Source organism: Camelina sativa, chromosome 7, assembly GCF_000633955.1.
Source record: "Camelina sativa cultivar DH55 chromosome 7, Cs, whole genome shotgun sequence".
NCBI lineage: Eukaryota > Viridiplantae > Streptophyta > Magnoliopsida > Brassicales > Brassicaceae > Camelina > Camelina sativa.
Genome location: NC_025691.1, coordinates 19,446,079 through 19,459,156, shown reverse-complemented (window position 1 = coordinate 19,459,156; position 13,078 = coordinate 19,446,079). Strand labels below are relative to the sequence as shown.

At 33.0% G+C, this 13,078-nt stretch overlaps 2 protein-coding genes across 3 annotated transcripts in view; both read right to left on the bottom strand.

Moving 5' to 3' along the window:
- The window catches only part of LOC104704761, a 3,280-nt gene extending 2,513 nt beyond the window's left edge, over positions 1-767 (bottom strand). The window contains exon 1 of the mRNA XM_010420794.2: positions 4-767. Within this exon, the coding sequence (XP_010419096.1) occupies positions 4-328 (325 nt within the window). The 5' untranslated portion in view covers positions 329-767. The remainder of the gene's footprint in view (positions 1-3) is intronic.
- On the bottom strand, positions 1,323-5,201 carry LOC104701571 (probable protein S-acyltransferase 22). Of its 2 annotated transcripts, XM_019227721.1 has the most exons (10): positions 5,122-5,201; positions 4,639-4,702; positions 4,416-4,529; positions 3,555-3,911; positions 3,351-3,419; positions 3,200-3,271; positions 2,959-3,087; positions 2,798-2,878; positions 2,527-2,715; positions 1,707-2,441 (listed from the first exon to the last, which is right to left on the bottom strand). In XM_019227721.1, the coding sequence occupies exons 2-10, from the start codon at positions 4,678-4,680 to the stop codon at positions 1,707-1,709; spliced, it is 1,788 nt and encodes a 595-aa protein (XP_019083266.1). In that variant the 5' UTR covers positions 4,681-4,702; positions 5,122-5,201. The 2 variants fall into 2 exon arrangements, with proteins under 2 accessions (XP_019083265.1, XP_019083266.1); XM_019227720.1 differs by lacking the exon at positions 5,122-5,201 and having other exon boundaries at positions 1,323-2,441; positions 4,639-5,103.

Here is a 13,078-nt window from a genome sequence, read left to right as displayed (position 1 = left end):
GACAAGAGTTTCTCACAAAAGGCAACAAAGGAAGACCACTTGATTTCGAAACTAAGAGAAGCCTCACAGTGAGTGAATTAACAACGGATTGATCAACTAAAAGGTTAGGTAACAGAATAGCTGAAACAGGGCAGATCAAAAGAAGTGCGATTAACATGAAAGCACCGAGATTATACCGGAGGATTCGTACGGTTTCTCTCAAGATCTCAAGCGCATTCATCGAGTGAAACTGATGATCAGAGGATGATGATGATGTCGATGAATCAATCTCAAATTTCCGAAAGTTTGATCCTTGATTCGTCATCGTCCCAGATAAATCCATTTCCATTAATCGTTCTGTTTTCAAAACGAAAAGGGTCCAGCTTCAGCTACATACCACCATCAAAATCGTTGCAAAGGTGAGATTTTTTTCTTAAAGTTTGGATTTTTGTTTTGTTATGAGCCAAACCCAAATCATGGGATTACCTTTTTTGGTGTATTTTGTTTCGTTTAACGCAGCGTTTAAAGCATGAGAGCGTCACCGATAGCAATTGGGGAATTTTAGAGAGAGCGTGAAGAAGAAACAGAAATCACGCAGAAGGGGCGCTCTTGAGGAAGAGAGAGAGAGATGAATGAACCCAACCGGGTCGACTAGGGAAAGAGTACACACTCTCAAAAGCGTGAGATTCGGGGTTTAGTATCAGGGTCCGGATCCGAGGTTCCGGGTTTGGGTTTGAGTACCGGATCTTTAACAGAAACAACAAGACGCGTGGATGAGATGAGTGATTTTGCCATTTGGCACCTATTGGACAAAGAGAAAAAAAAAGAAAGTTATCTAATAGTATCTCGCTAAATAAGTACTAATTAATACAAATGATAATCTCCTTTTTTTTTTTNTTTTTTTTTTTTTTTTTTTTTTTTTTTTTGAAGAATCTCTACAGATTACCAAATATTTTTTCCCTAATTTGCTAAAGCTAATAATAGATTATTTTTTATAAAATCATTTTTTCTTCTTTTTTTTGGGCTATTGAGCAAATTTCTAAAGATTTTATCTTTTGTAAAGGTGTCCTTTATTTTTTTTAATATGCCAATTTCCCAAGATTTTATTTTCCAATAAAGAAGTTGAGAAATTGGACATTTATAATCTCTCTTTCGGTGAATTTTTTCTCTTTTTTTTTGTGAGTTTCCTTTCAAGTGACGCAATCACAAAATTTGGAAAAGAAGATTAAAGTCGGTGGCTCCGTTGACCAAACAAATCCCAAATTTCCATATTAACAAATTACAAATGGAGTAACAACGTTCTCTTTCTCCTAGGCTCATCATGCAACTAGAATTTTAAAATGAAGCTCTCAACCAAATTGTATTCTTGAATCTTGTATAGTAACCACAAATTGACATTTTTGAATCACAAATTGACATTTTTGAATCAGAAGAAACAGTTTTTTTTCCTAACAAAATAAGTTTTAGTAAATCCCTAGAAGATCATGTTTCAAATATTGCTCAGTACCTTAAAATAAAAATCTTAAGAATTCACAAAAGTCTCTGGTGCTTTCTCCTTAGAGCTCTTTAGCAGGCACTGTAATATCTCTTTTAAGATCCTCACAAATCGTTATCTGAGAGAATCTTGACTTTTTCTTGATCGAATGCACAGCAGCCTTAAATCAACGAACGCTCCAAGGATTCTCTCAACCCTTCCAAAACTAGAGTGATATCATCATATGGGCTTCTCATCTTGATTTGTGGATGTTTCTAGAAGGAACCTGATCACTGTCTTCTCCACCAGATGCATCGTAGCCATCACTTGTAGACCTTGACAATGGCATCATCATCATGGCTTGTTCTTGTTCTTGCCCTCTATGTTGACCCATCAGACCAATAGCTGAAGAGAATCCATTGAGCTGCGCTGCATCCTCTGCTTCAGATGAAACTCTAAACGGGTGAATGTCGTGAGAGTCTAAGCTGCTTTCTGGTGAAGATGTCACCATAACATTACCAGACCCTGACATTGCTCGGCTTGTCTGAAACGCGCTTCTTGCTTCTAGCTGAAGAGGAGCTAGCCCTGAACTAGTTGATGTCTCCATCATAGCTGCTTTAGTCTGAACATTCATCAGCGGTTCTAGAGGTAGTTCTGCTGGTAACCGTATGCGCTTTGATTGCCTTCGCTGCTTCCCGTTACTATTAACAGCTTCAAATTTTGCCGGGAACATTCTACGGCCGCTGCTTCCAAAGCTGCTGCTTGCTTCTAAGCCAACAAATGGATTCTCCCGTCTAGCCACAGGCTGAATTATTTTGGATTTCTTTCTTGCTTCTGCTGCTGCTTTTGAAACTTCTTCTGCATTAAGACGAGCTAGAGTCCATGGACTGATCTTCACAGGTTGTGTCTTCTTCTTGACACGTTCCTCAACCACAGACTTCTTCCCATATGAACTCACAGATGCATTCTCTGGAGGGACTACATCAAACTGCTCACAGAAACACACACACACATTAGAGAAACTCATAGTCAACAAGGTAGAACAAAACTGGTGGATAATGCCATAATGGTACCTGATCCTCAAGAAACAAACGAGGTGGTGTGCACCATGCTCCACGATGAAATGTATTGAAGGAGCTTGCACTGCTTAGTCCAGTAAATGAGCTGATCATTGACATTTGAGGACTCTGTTGACCTCCTCCAGCTTCTAGTTCTTGCTCTTGCTCTCGAAGTGCAACTATGTAGTCATATGTACTGATTCCCTATTAGAGAAATTTCGCTTTGGTTAAATCGCATAATGAAAGGAATAAAGTTTTGGCATGTCTTTGAGCATTGAAAACAAACCTTCTTAATGAGAAGAATGTGGAAGAAGAAAAGCTGAGCAAGTGGTAACGTTGCCAGCATTGCTAGTAGAGTGCAAACTGCCTGCAAGAGAAAAGAAACCTTCACATCTTGGATTCAGAAGACAATAGGGGAAGACCAAAATGTATAAGAAGATAACTTACAACGACTATTACAAATGGAATCAGCGAGAAGCTGCTTCCTAACTTCAAGGCAATGTCTGCATTCAACTGGTTTCTTCGGAGTACACATAATACCAGCACAAAAATTCCAGTTGACCATTGCATAATGAGCTGCAATTTACACGGGAAAAGGTGAAGTTTCTACTGGTTAATAACACACCAAACTTGATGAGAACTAACTCTTTGTTTCATCAACCAAGGGAACAATTATTCACAAGCTTACCAAAAAAATAGCTGATACCATAAGGCTAAAGAATTTTCGGTAATTTCGCTTCCCAATGCAATTGTTTAGCCACTACAAAAGTCCATAAGCAAACGAAGATAAGGGTTTAACACAAATTGAAGGGATTTTAATAGGCAAATCCTTATAATACCCTGCAGTGATGATCAAAACGGTCCACACATTTGTCACAAACCCTGCAATGCTTGCTGTATTTGAAGACCTACAAAAGGAATACAATAATAAGTCCAGAGAAACATGTGAAGGTATCTTAATATTGAAACGTGAAACAAGGAATATGTAAAGCTAATCACAAGATAAAATAAGACAAGCCTGTGTCTATATGTATTCCTCGCACCTCAACTTCACAAAGACTGCAATAAAACATCCCATCCTCGCTCATCTGCTCAGGAGATTCATCTCCACCACCGCAACAATTACAGAGCAATGCACAAGGAGAGCAAAGCAAACGCAGGACAGAAGATTTTTTGGATGACTCCAATTTCTTGTTAGTTTCATTTTCTGGATCCTGTAAACAAGTGCCATCACGAGTTTTAGCACCACCTGTAGCTGATCCACATCCATCTTTTGTATCCTTTGATAGAGGAAATTTCCCATTTTCAGGAATTTTAAGGTACTTCTTCGACCGGAAAACTCCACGGTCTGCAGGATCTGAAGCCGCACACCATATATACAGTCCAACCACACATGTAATCTGAAAAAGAAGATGTCACAGTCTATAAAACAATACTAAACCATTCAAAAAGGAAAAAGTAAATCACAATGTTCAAAGACTTAAGATGTACACAATCTCTAAAAGTGAGGTCTCAATAGCAGCTTCAAGTGAAAGCAAAATGGATCAAAATAAAATAAGAAAATGGCAAAACAACCAATGTGAGATCAAAATTTCAACCGTATCCCCTAAAATTGGCTTGGAATCAAGAAGTATCTAGAGCTAAACATGCCCATTTTCATGAATCAGTGAAGCTTCTAATCTCTTAATGGGGACCAGATCAAGATCCAACTAAAACCACCAGGTAAATCCGATTTCCCTAATTAGCTATACGTAACAAATTACACAAGACTCAGAAAAGATGAACATTCGCCAAAAAGAGAATGACAAGAGAGTAAAGACAACACATAAACAGCCAACACAAGTACACAATTTTGATCTTGAAAACCTTCAAAGGTATATTGAAATCAGACAAATTCAGCTTACCAGGGGAGTGTAGATGCCCATCGCAATGTACTGATGCATCTTCTTCCCAACAAAGGGAGCAAAGAAGACATAGAAAGCAAACCCTAAAGCCAAAAACACAGCAACAGCCACCACCTAACCAACCCAGAAGAAAAAAAATCCAAACTTTAACCTTCCAAAAACCAAAACCCTCCAAATGAAATCAATCTCAAGTTAGAAGAGTAAAGGAACAAAAGAAACAAACCTGAAGAGGGTGGTAAGGAAGTTGCCATCCATGTTTCCTCATTTTTGCTCCTCTAAGAAGAATGCTGCAAAATCCAGATGTAGATCGAAAAGAGACTCAAGTAGTCAAACAAACAGAAATAAAGTTTCCTCCTTTTCCCTCATCATCTCCTTCAAAATTCCAAAATTTTTTGTTTCTTTCTTTCACGGACTCTTACTACTGTTATCTTAAAGGTCCTTAGACCAAAGGAAAGAAGAGTAAAGAACAAGACATTTGACCACTAACTTAAATATCAAGTAGAAAACAAAAAGAAAAGTAAAGACTCTTTTTTTTTAAGTTTGTGGTTTCTCCTCTGATTCTCTCTCTGTATCTTCTGTTCAAAGCTTTGGTGCAGAGAGATCTACTATACTACTAAAGAAGATAACCCACCACCACCACCACCACCATGGAAGAGAGAGAAGAGAAAAAAAAGAGTTATAATTAAGAGATGAAAAAAGCAGTTACCTTTTTTCTAAGGCCAAATCATGTGTCACAGTCCAGTTGCTGGCATATCCAGTAACACTTGTTTTTTTTTCTCCTCCTCTCTATTGTGTTAAATTGCAATCACTCTCTCTCTCTCTCACTCTTTCTTCTTCAGTATTTTTTTTCTTACTTTTTACCTTTTTTACCCACTGGTTTTGTTATCTTTATGTTTTTCACCCCCAACACTTTTTCATAATTCATGTCCCACATGACATGTTTTCAATTTGTAGTGATGAAAATTTTGAGATTAGGTAAGCCTAAACATGTCTCTATTTAACCTAATTACAATGTGTCCTTTGTGTAATAAAGTTATCATCTCAGGTCACACAATAAATGTTTGTACCAAAGTACTATTTGGTCTTAAATGTTTTTTAAGTCTTCCAAACTGGTAACTACTCTGTTACACTTTACAGTTCAATATGTTAACAAGAATCAAGCCGAATTTGGTTTAAAGGAGACTTTTGAACTCCAAAGAAGTAACATTATAGGTAGATTATAATAACAATTAAGAAAGGAATATTAATTGAAGTAGCTCTCCATTACATTAGTGATTAGTCCATTTGATTTTCAATATTCGAGGCTCGAGAGTGACAGAACATAGCAACAAGAAAACGACGGTCGGGGAAAATAAATGTATTCAATTTCTTTCCTCTATGAGGGTTAATAGGATTGTTATTTTTTTTTTAATGGCTTTTTGATTAGAGTTCAAAGCTGTAGTAGCTGGTGGTCATGTCTCTTGTGTCAGAAAGGTGGACTTTTTGTAAGAAAATAAACTTTTTTGTGTGTGTGTAATTTTTTGTTGGTTTTAGTTTTACCTTTTTCTTGCTACTTATCATAAAAACTAAAAAGGGTCATTTGGATCGAAAGCCAATGTCTTACATTACATGTCTTTTGTGTGTATATTTTAAAAAATTAATATGTACGTCGACTTTTGCATGCAGATGCGAAAAATTATGGGTGTTTTTTTAGGGAAGTGTGGGTTTGTTTTTAATGTATTTGTTGATTTGATTGAGAAATTCGTATAAGCATAAAACATTGTATCGATTCTTCTGACACACTCATCCATGAAAGTAACGGCCGAAGACAATGCAATGTTATGAAAAAAAAAATTGTTCTTTTGCAAATAAAGCTATAGATGTTACATTTCGATTGCGTTGTGTTATTTTGGTACTTTTCATTCCAAACTTAGCAAAAACAAAACTCATTCTCTCGTATATATTTTCACAACCTTACAAACCTTAATCAATCTTTTGGTCAAGCCAACAAAACTTATGCTCTCGCATAAATTTTCACAGCAAACACCTTAATTAAGATTATATTTTTTTCTCGAATCTTAAAAATATCAAAATGGGTGGAGGAAAAATAATAGATTAAAATAAAATTTAATGTATGAGCTGAAATTCTATTTGAATACTTTTTATGTTATACTTAAAAATAATTTTTAAAACTAAAAAAAAGATAATAAAAAAAGGGACAAAAGGTGTGTGTGTGGGTGAAGGAGTAAATGTGAAGCATTAAATTCTAAGGAACTCTTTATGTATGTCGTTTTCTATCTCCATATTCTATTTTTTCTTGGTATAAGGAATTGCACAATTTAAATTAGTTAATCGATAAAAGAGGTAACCCGATGAGGTAGAAGAGAAGCATTCTTGTAAAAATCCTAAAAACGTAATTGAGTATATTAGGTGTTTCGAGTACTAATGTTATGAATAATTTAGTANAAAAAAAAAAAAAAAAAAAAAAAAAAAAAAAAAAATAGTACTAATATACTCGGATTTAATAAGGATGCTACGCCCGGTGAATACGGACGCTTGCTTTATCGAGATATCATCATCGGGTCGGAACCAACCTTAAACGATTCAAATGAATACAATATTACATTTCCAAAGAAACCATACTTTTATGTTTTGTTTTCTTAAAGCATCAAAAAATCTAGGTTTATAAAGGATTTTTAGAAGTCGAGTACTACTCAGAAACTTATCTAAGCTATCTGTGTAATACTTCAGACTTTTTAGTTGTGATATATTCTAAACAAACATTTGTGTTTTGGTACGTTGTATTGTACCCAGGGCCGGCTCAAGTTTTTCTTGGACCTTGTGCAATTTTTTTTATTTTTTTAATAATTTGAAGGTATTATCTGTAGATTTAAGAAATTTGGAGTGTTTTTTGTCAAAATCTCAAACATTAATAATGTGAAATGGTGCAAAAGCACCTCTTGCACCACCCCAGCGCTGGACCTGATTGTACCACGCATAAGACACGGTTGAGAACTACACCATATTCTCTAAAAAGCTCTTAAATTATAAGTAAAGAGTTTTACTCATGTGTATATTATGTTTGATAAAAATCCATAAAACTTACATAGCTAATAATTAATGTTTGGTTATAATCACTCAAAAAAAAAAACTGTGAAATGATCCTCAATTTTCTTTTCGCTAACATGAATTTCATCATACAAAGGAATGTTTGTCATTAATTCTCAAAAAAAAACAAATGGAAAACAAAAGTATAACATAAATAGGAAAAACCATTGCAAATGACTTATGAAGAAGAATCTTGTTTCCTCCCAATCACAAGTATAGATACAAAAATTAGAATAGTTGACAAGAAACATGTCGTTGGAATTAATGCAGAATTTGTTTAGAAAGGAAGTCAAAACCGTGGTGGCAACAAAGTCAAAAAAAAAAAAGATAGGACAATATATTAACAGCTTTTTTTAGGCAGGAGAATTTAAAATATTAAATTTCGATAATGAAATTGTAAATTGTTTTCAAAATTATTGAAAGATACATACGGATCCAAGCAAGGAATACAACAAAATGGTAGATGGGGACATACAGAGAGGGACTTGTTCTCATTTGCTTGGTTCTTTTCTTTTAGGCACGTGCCACGGCCTCTCTAACCCATACCCGTGACACACACTATACTCCTCTCCTTCTCCTAATCTCTATTTTTAGTTTTTGTAGGTTTCATCCTACTCTCTCATTTATACGTTTGAACCCCATATAAATATTCATTCATATAAAGCATATCCCCCACAAAGTTAATGTATATAGTAAAGTTTATGGACACAGAACTTATTATTCTTAAAATTTTTATGATATTGTGAGGCTGTCAATTGTGGGGGTAATGAAAGCAATAATAAGATGTGGGGGCAATTACTACTTGATTGGTAATGAAGAAAGGAATTTGATATTACATCTTTGTATGTTCCTTTTTTTTTTCTTTATTCTTCACACTGACTAATTTAATGTGGTGTAAAATCAAATGATAATTTACTGGAAAGTGCTTTTAGTTCAATAGTAGTCTTAAGTTAAAATATCTATAGAATGTAAATATTTGTTGATTGTTGATTGTTGATGTAAAAGTTTATGTATAGGCAGGCCCATCTCATCTAACATAAGCAAGTAATATAGGGCCCTTGAATTCATAAATTAGGTTGTTGGGGATTTTCTATGTTTATTGAAATGTATTGCGGATTTTAACAAAATATTCGTTGCTTTCTTCTTTTCAAGCCAAACTAATTTACGTTTTTTTTTTTTTGAAAAATAGTGAAATAACGATTGTTATTTTTGAGTCTATTTATATAATATGAGAGTTTTGCTCATTTCTTTTGGTGTCCATATTATCAAATTAAACACATTCAATAACCAAAAAAAGAAAATCATGTCATTAAATTTATATTTTTCTTTTCAATTGATAACTATATTATGCTATGACTCACATATTGATGACCATTACTAATGTTTTAGTTTTTCTTATGATCATTACATTAATACACTAATCTGACCCTTACTTAGATAGTTTATGATAAAAGGGTAATAAAAACAGGCTTTCAACTGGGAACAGGATGCACCATTGGAACCTCAATGTTGATCAGAGCTGCCATCTATGCAACAACCCCATGGAAACAAGAGATCACCTATTCTTTCATTGTTCTTTTTCACAGAAGGTGTGGGAGAAACTCACTAAAGGTTTGCTATCGCATAAGTACACTGCAGATTGACGACACATCGTAGCACTGATCGGCGGCACCGATTTCGACAAGACATCAAGGTTTATTATTGGCTACACTTTCCAGACCACCCTATATTTTATTTGGAGAGAAAGGAATGATAGAAGACACGGTAACCAACCCTCGCCTGAGGAGAAACTGTTTAAGCTAATAGACAAAAACGTACGAAACAGGCTGAGTACTATCGGAAGCGAAGAAGACACCACTATTCATATTTGGTTTGCGACGAGGTCATGTTAAGCTCATAGCACAATCCTTTTACCAATATATCAAGAAAACAGTATTGAGAAGCAGCTTTACTCTTGCATATTAAAATGTTTATTTTTCTTTTGAATATAATTTAACATTAATTTTTTTTTTTAAAAAGGGGTTAAAATCAAACGTTTTGAAAGACGAAGATAGTTGTTCGGAAATAAACAATTTGCACACAATAATCAAGTTATGACTTATGAGCATCAAGCTAATGGTATAAAATAAATAGATCATTGTAGCTTTTATGATATTTTCAAAATTGCTTATGTTTTACTTATATTTTGCTTATTTTTACTTAATCTTGTTTTGACAATTTTTTTTTTCTTTTAAACCTTTTTAATTTTTGTAATAGTTGTCAAAGACAATTTGATGTTTTTGAAAATGTATGATATAGTTGTCAAAAACATTTCTAGTTTTCAAATTGTCAGGAGATATATCTTCTTCTATATGCAACTTTACTCTGTTAGCAAGACTTTATTTCTTCAATAATGGTTTTGAAGAGAGATTCTTGAAAACTGTAGTCAAATGTTCGAGTTACAGATGGGGGTATAATAAGGTGTTGACTGGTTCTTCCGCTACTTCCCGCAAACGCTGCGTTTGCGGGTGGTAGCGGTTGCTAGCAATTGGAACCAATCACATAAACCGCTCCCAATCGCTCATAATCGCTTCCAACCGCTCCAAACCACTGAATTTCAAAAGCTGCTTCCTACAAGCGTTTGCGGTTGTGGGCGATTGCGGTTGGATTTTTTTTTTTTTTTGTAAAAAAACTTAAAAGAAATCAATGATAATGAAATTTTTTTTGTTATATTTTCTATCTAACCATTTTACTCATTAATGATGGAGAAAATGTTGTACGACTGCAAAGATTATAAAATAAACAATTAGAAGAAAATAATATTCCAATTAACAATAATCCGGAAAACTTGATGTAAATTTATTGGCACATCGCACATAAGTTCAAAAAAGTCTAAATAAATATAATATTTCATCAGAAATTTAAGAAAATAAGATTATTTATGAAAAATATTAAACAAATCACCAGTGATCCTTCTCAACTATCAGTTACNAATTTGCACACAATAATCAAGTTATGACTTATGAGCATCAAGCTAATGGTATAAAATAAATAGATCATTGTAGCTTTTATGATATTTTCAAAATTGCTTATGTTTTACTTATATTTTGCTTATTTTTACTTAATCTTGTTTTGACAATTTTTTTTTTCTTTTAAACCTTTTTAATTTTTGTAATAGTTGTCAAAGACAATTTGATGTTTTTGAAAATGTATGATATAGTTGTCAAAAACATTTCTAGTTTTCAAATTGTCAGGAGATATATCTTCTTCTATATGCAACTTTACTCTGTTAGCAAGACTTTATTTCTTCAATAATGGTTTTGAAGAGAGATTCTTGAAAACTGTAGTCAAATGTTCGAGTTACAGATGGGGGTATAATAAGGTGTTGACTGGTTCTTCCGCTACTTCCCGCAAACGCTGCGTTTGCGGGTGGTAGCGGTTGCTAGCAATTGGAACCAATCACATAAACCGCTCCCAATCGCTCATAATCGCTTCCAACCGCTCCAAACCACTGAATTTCAAAAGCTGCTTCCTACAAGCGTTTGCGGTTGTGGGCGATTGCGGTTGGATTTTTTTTTTTTTTTGTAAAAAAACTTAAAAGAAATCAATGATAATGAAATTTTTTTTGTTATATTTTCTATCTAACCATTTTACTCATTAATGATGGAGAAAATGTTGTACGACTGCAAAGATTATAAAATAAACAATTAGAAGAAAATAATATTCCAATTAACAATAATCCGGAAAACTTGATGTAAATTTATTGGCACATCGCACATAAGTTCAAAAAAGTCTAAATAAATATAATATTTCATCAGAAATTTAAGAAAATAAGATTATTTATGAAAAATATTAAACAAATCACCAGTGATCCTTCTCAACTATCAGTTACCCATTCCTACCGATGCAATTACTGACCCACGATCTAAGAGAAAAGAGAAAAGATCTACGATCTAAGCATATGTTTTGTCATTTATCAAATTACTTGATTAAATTTTTGGTGAAAATCCAAATGCATAAAGGAATAAGTATTTCACTATGATTTTTTTTTTGAATAATTATTATTTTAATAAATTTTAATTATAAATCAAGTTTAATAAAAATTTTGGTGTTTTTAAACATTTATATATTAGATATCACATTTATTATGTTCCAACCGCTATTGCACCCGCTAGTCAACCAGTCGTAAACCTCCCGCAAACGCACCAATTTTAAACCGCTAAACCAGTTATTCAAAACGCTTAATAATACTTGAAACCGCAATCGCCCGCTTCCGCAATCTTCCGCAACCCCAACCGCAGCGTTTGAACCAGTCAGACCCTAAGTTTAGTGAGACTGTATCAAAAGAAATAATGTAAATCCCAACTTTTATCAAAATCTTGTTGCACCACTACGAAATCTTTTTTTAACTTCCACAAACTTTGAGAAAATGTCTCTCGATAAAAGTTAGGTAGATTCTCAAGAATAGCACCAAAATAAGTTTTTTTCCACTTAGCACAACATCTCTAAAATTCCAAAAATAACATCAATTAATCTTTCAAAATTAAATCCTAAATTCAAAATACTAAACCCTACCCCTCAAAACTATACCCTAAATGTGAAATTGAAAACCCAAACATAAAAAAAAAAATAATTCTAAAAATTAATTTAAATATTTTAATGTGTTAAAATAGTGCTATTTTTGGAAATTTATAGAATGTGCGCTATAGTTGTCCATAAAACTTTGTTTTAATGCTATTTTAGGGTATTTCTCTAAAAGTGATATATACTTATATGTTTAATACCATTACAAAACGCAGTATCATATTTGTTACCATTTTGAGTTCATATATTTTTCAGATATTATTTTCACAGAAACAAAACAGTTTGAGAAATTTCAAAAAAGAGATTCCATTACCTAATTAATATATATATATATATATTAGAATTTGTACCGCGCACTCGCGGGATTTTAATTTAAAATATTTCTTATCAATAGAAATTGTTGAACTCAAATATAATCATTTCAACTTTTGTGTATAAATATATAACTTACTTTACTCAGTGATATACAACATATATATTTTTTAAGATAATATTTCTTTGTTATATCTATTTGTGATTTTACGTGGGATTTTAGTTAAAATTTTTATCAATAAGAATTATTGAATATGAATATAATTTGAAGATTAAAAGATAAATCTATATAAATGTCGTACTTATTTTACTAATCTATATATAACATATATTGTCTAGTGTCGCAATAATATTGTCGATAATCTTCTGACCTTTTATATTTAAAAGAGTTCATTCCATATTCATATCCCATGAAAATATAATTTTAAAAATTCTAACGTCAATGTCGATCGTAGACCTAATTATAGAGACCATTTAAACATATTAATATCCTACATTAAATGCGAATATACAAAGTTTCATGAACAGTTTTACTGCTATGTCGCTACAATGAGGTTGTCCAAATGCACCATCTGCCATAATAAAATTTCAGACGAAGTCAACAATTCTTAAATGATGAAACATTTAAACCCCACAATGAATATCTATTCATTAATCCAAGCTACATATTTTTCTAAAATCTCATATGTTATTTACATATG

Excerpts from the sequence above, each read along its gene's own strand:
- LOC104701571 (XM_019227721.1), bottom strand. The coding sequence starts at position 4,680 with ATGAGGAAACATGGATGGCAACTTCCTTACCACCCTCTTCAG. Across the intron at positions 3,420-3,554 it reads GCAGTCTTTGTGAAGTTGAG|GTCTTCAAATACAGCAAGCA; the intron begins GTGCGAGGAATA and ends TTCCTTTTGTAG. Across the intron at positions 2,442-2,526 it reads GTTTGTTTCTTGAGGATCAG|TTTGATGTAGTCCCTCCAGA; the intron begins GTACCATTATGG and ends TTCTGTGAGCAG.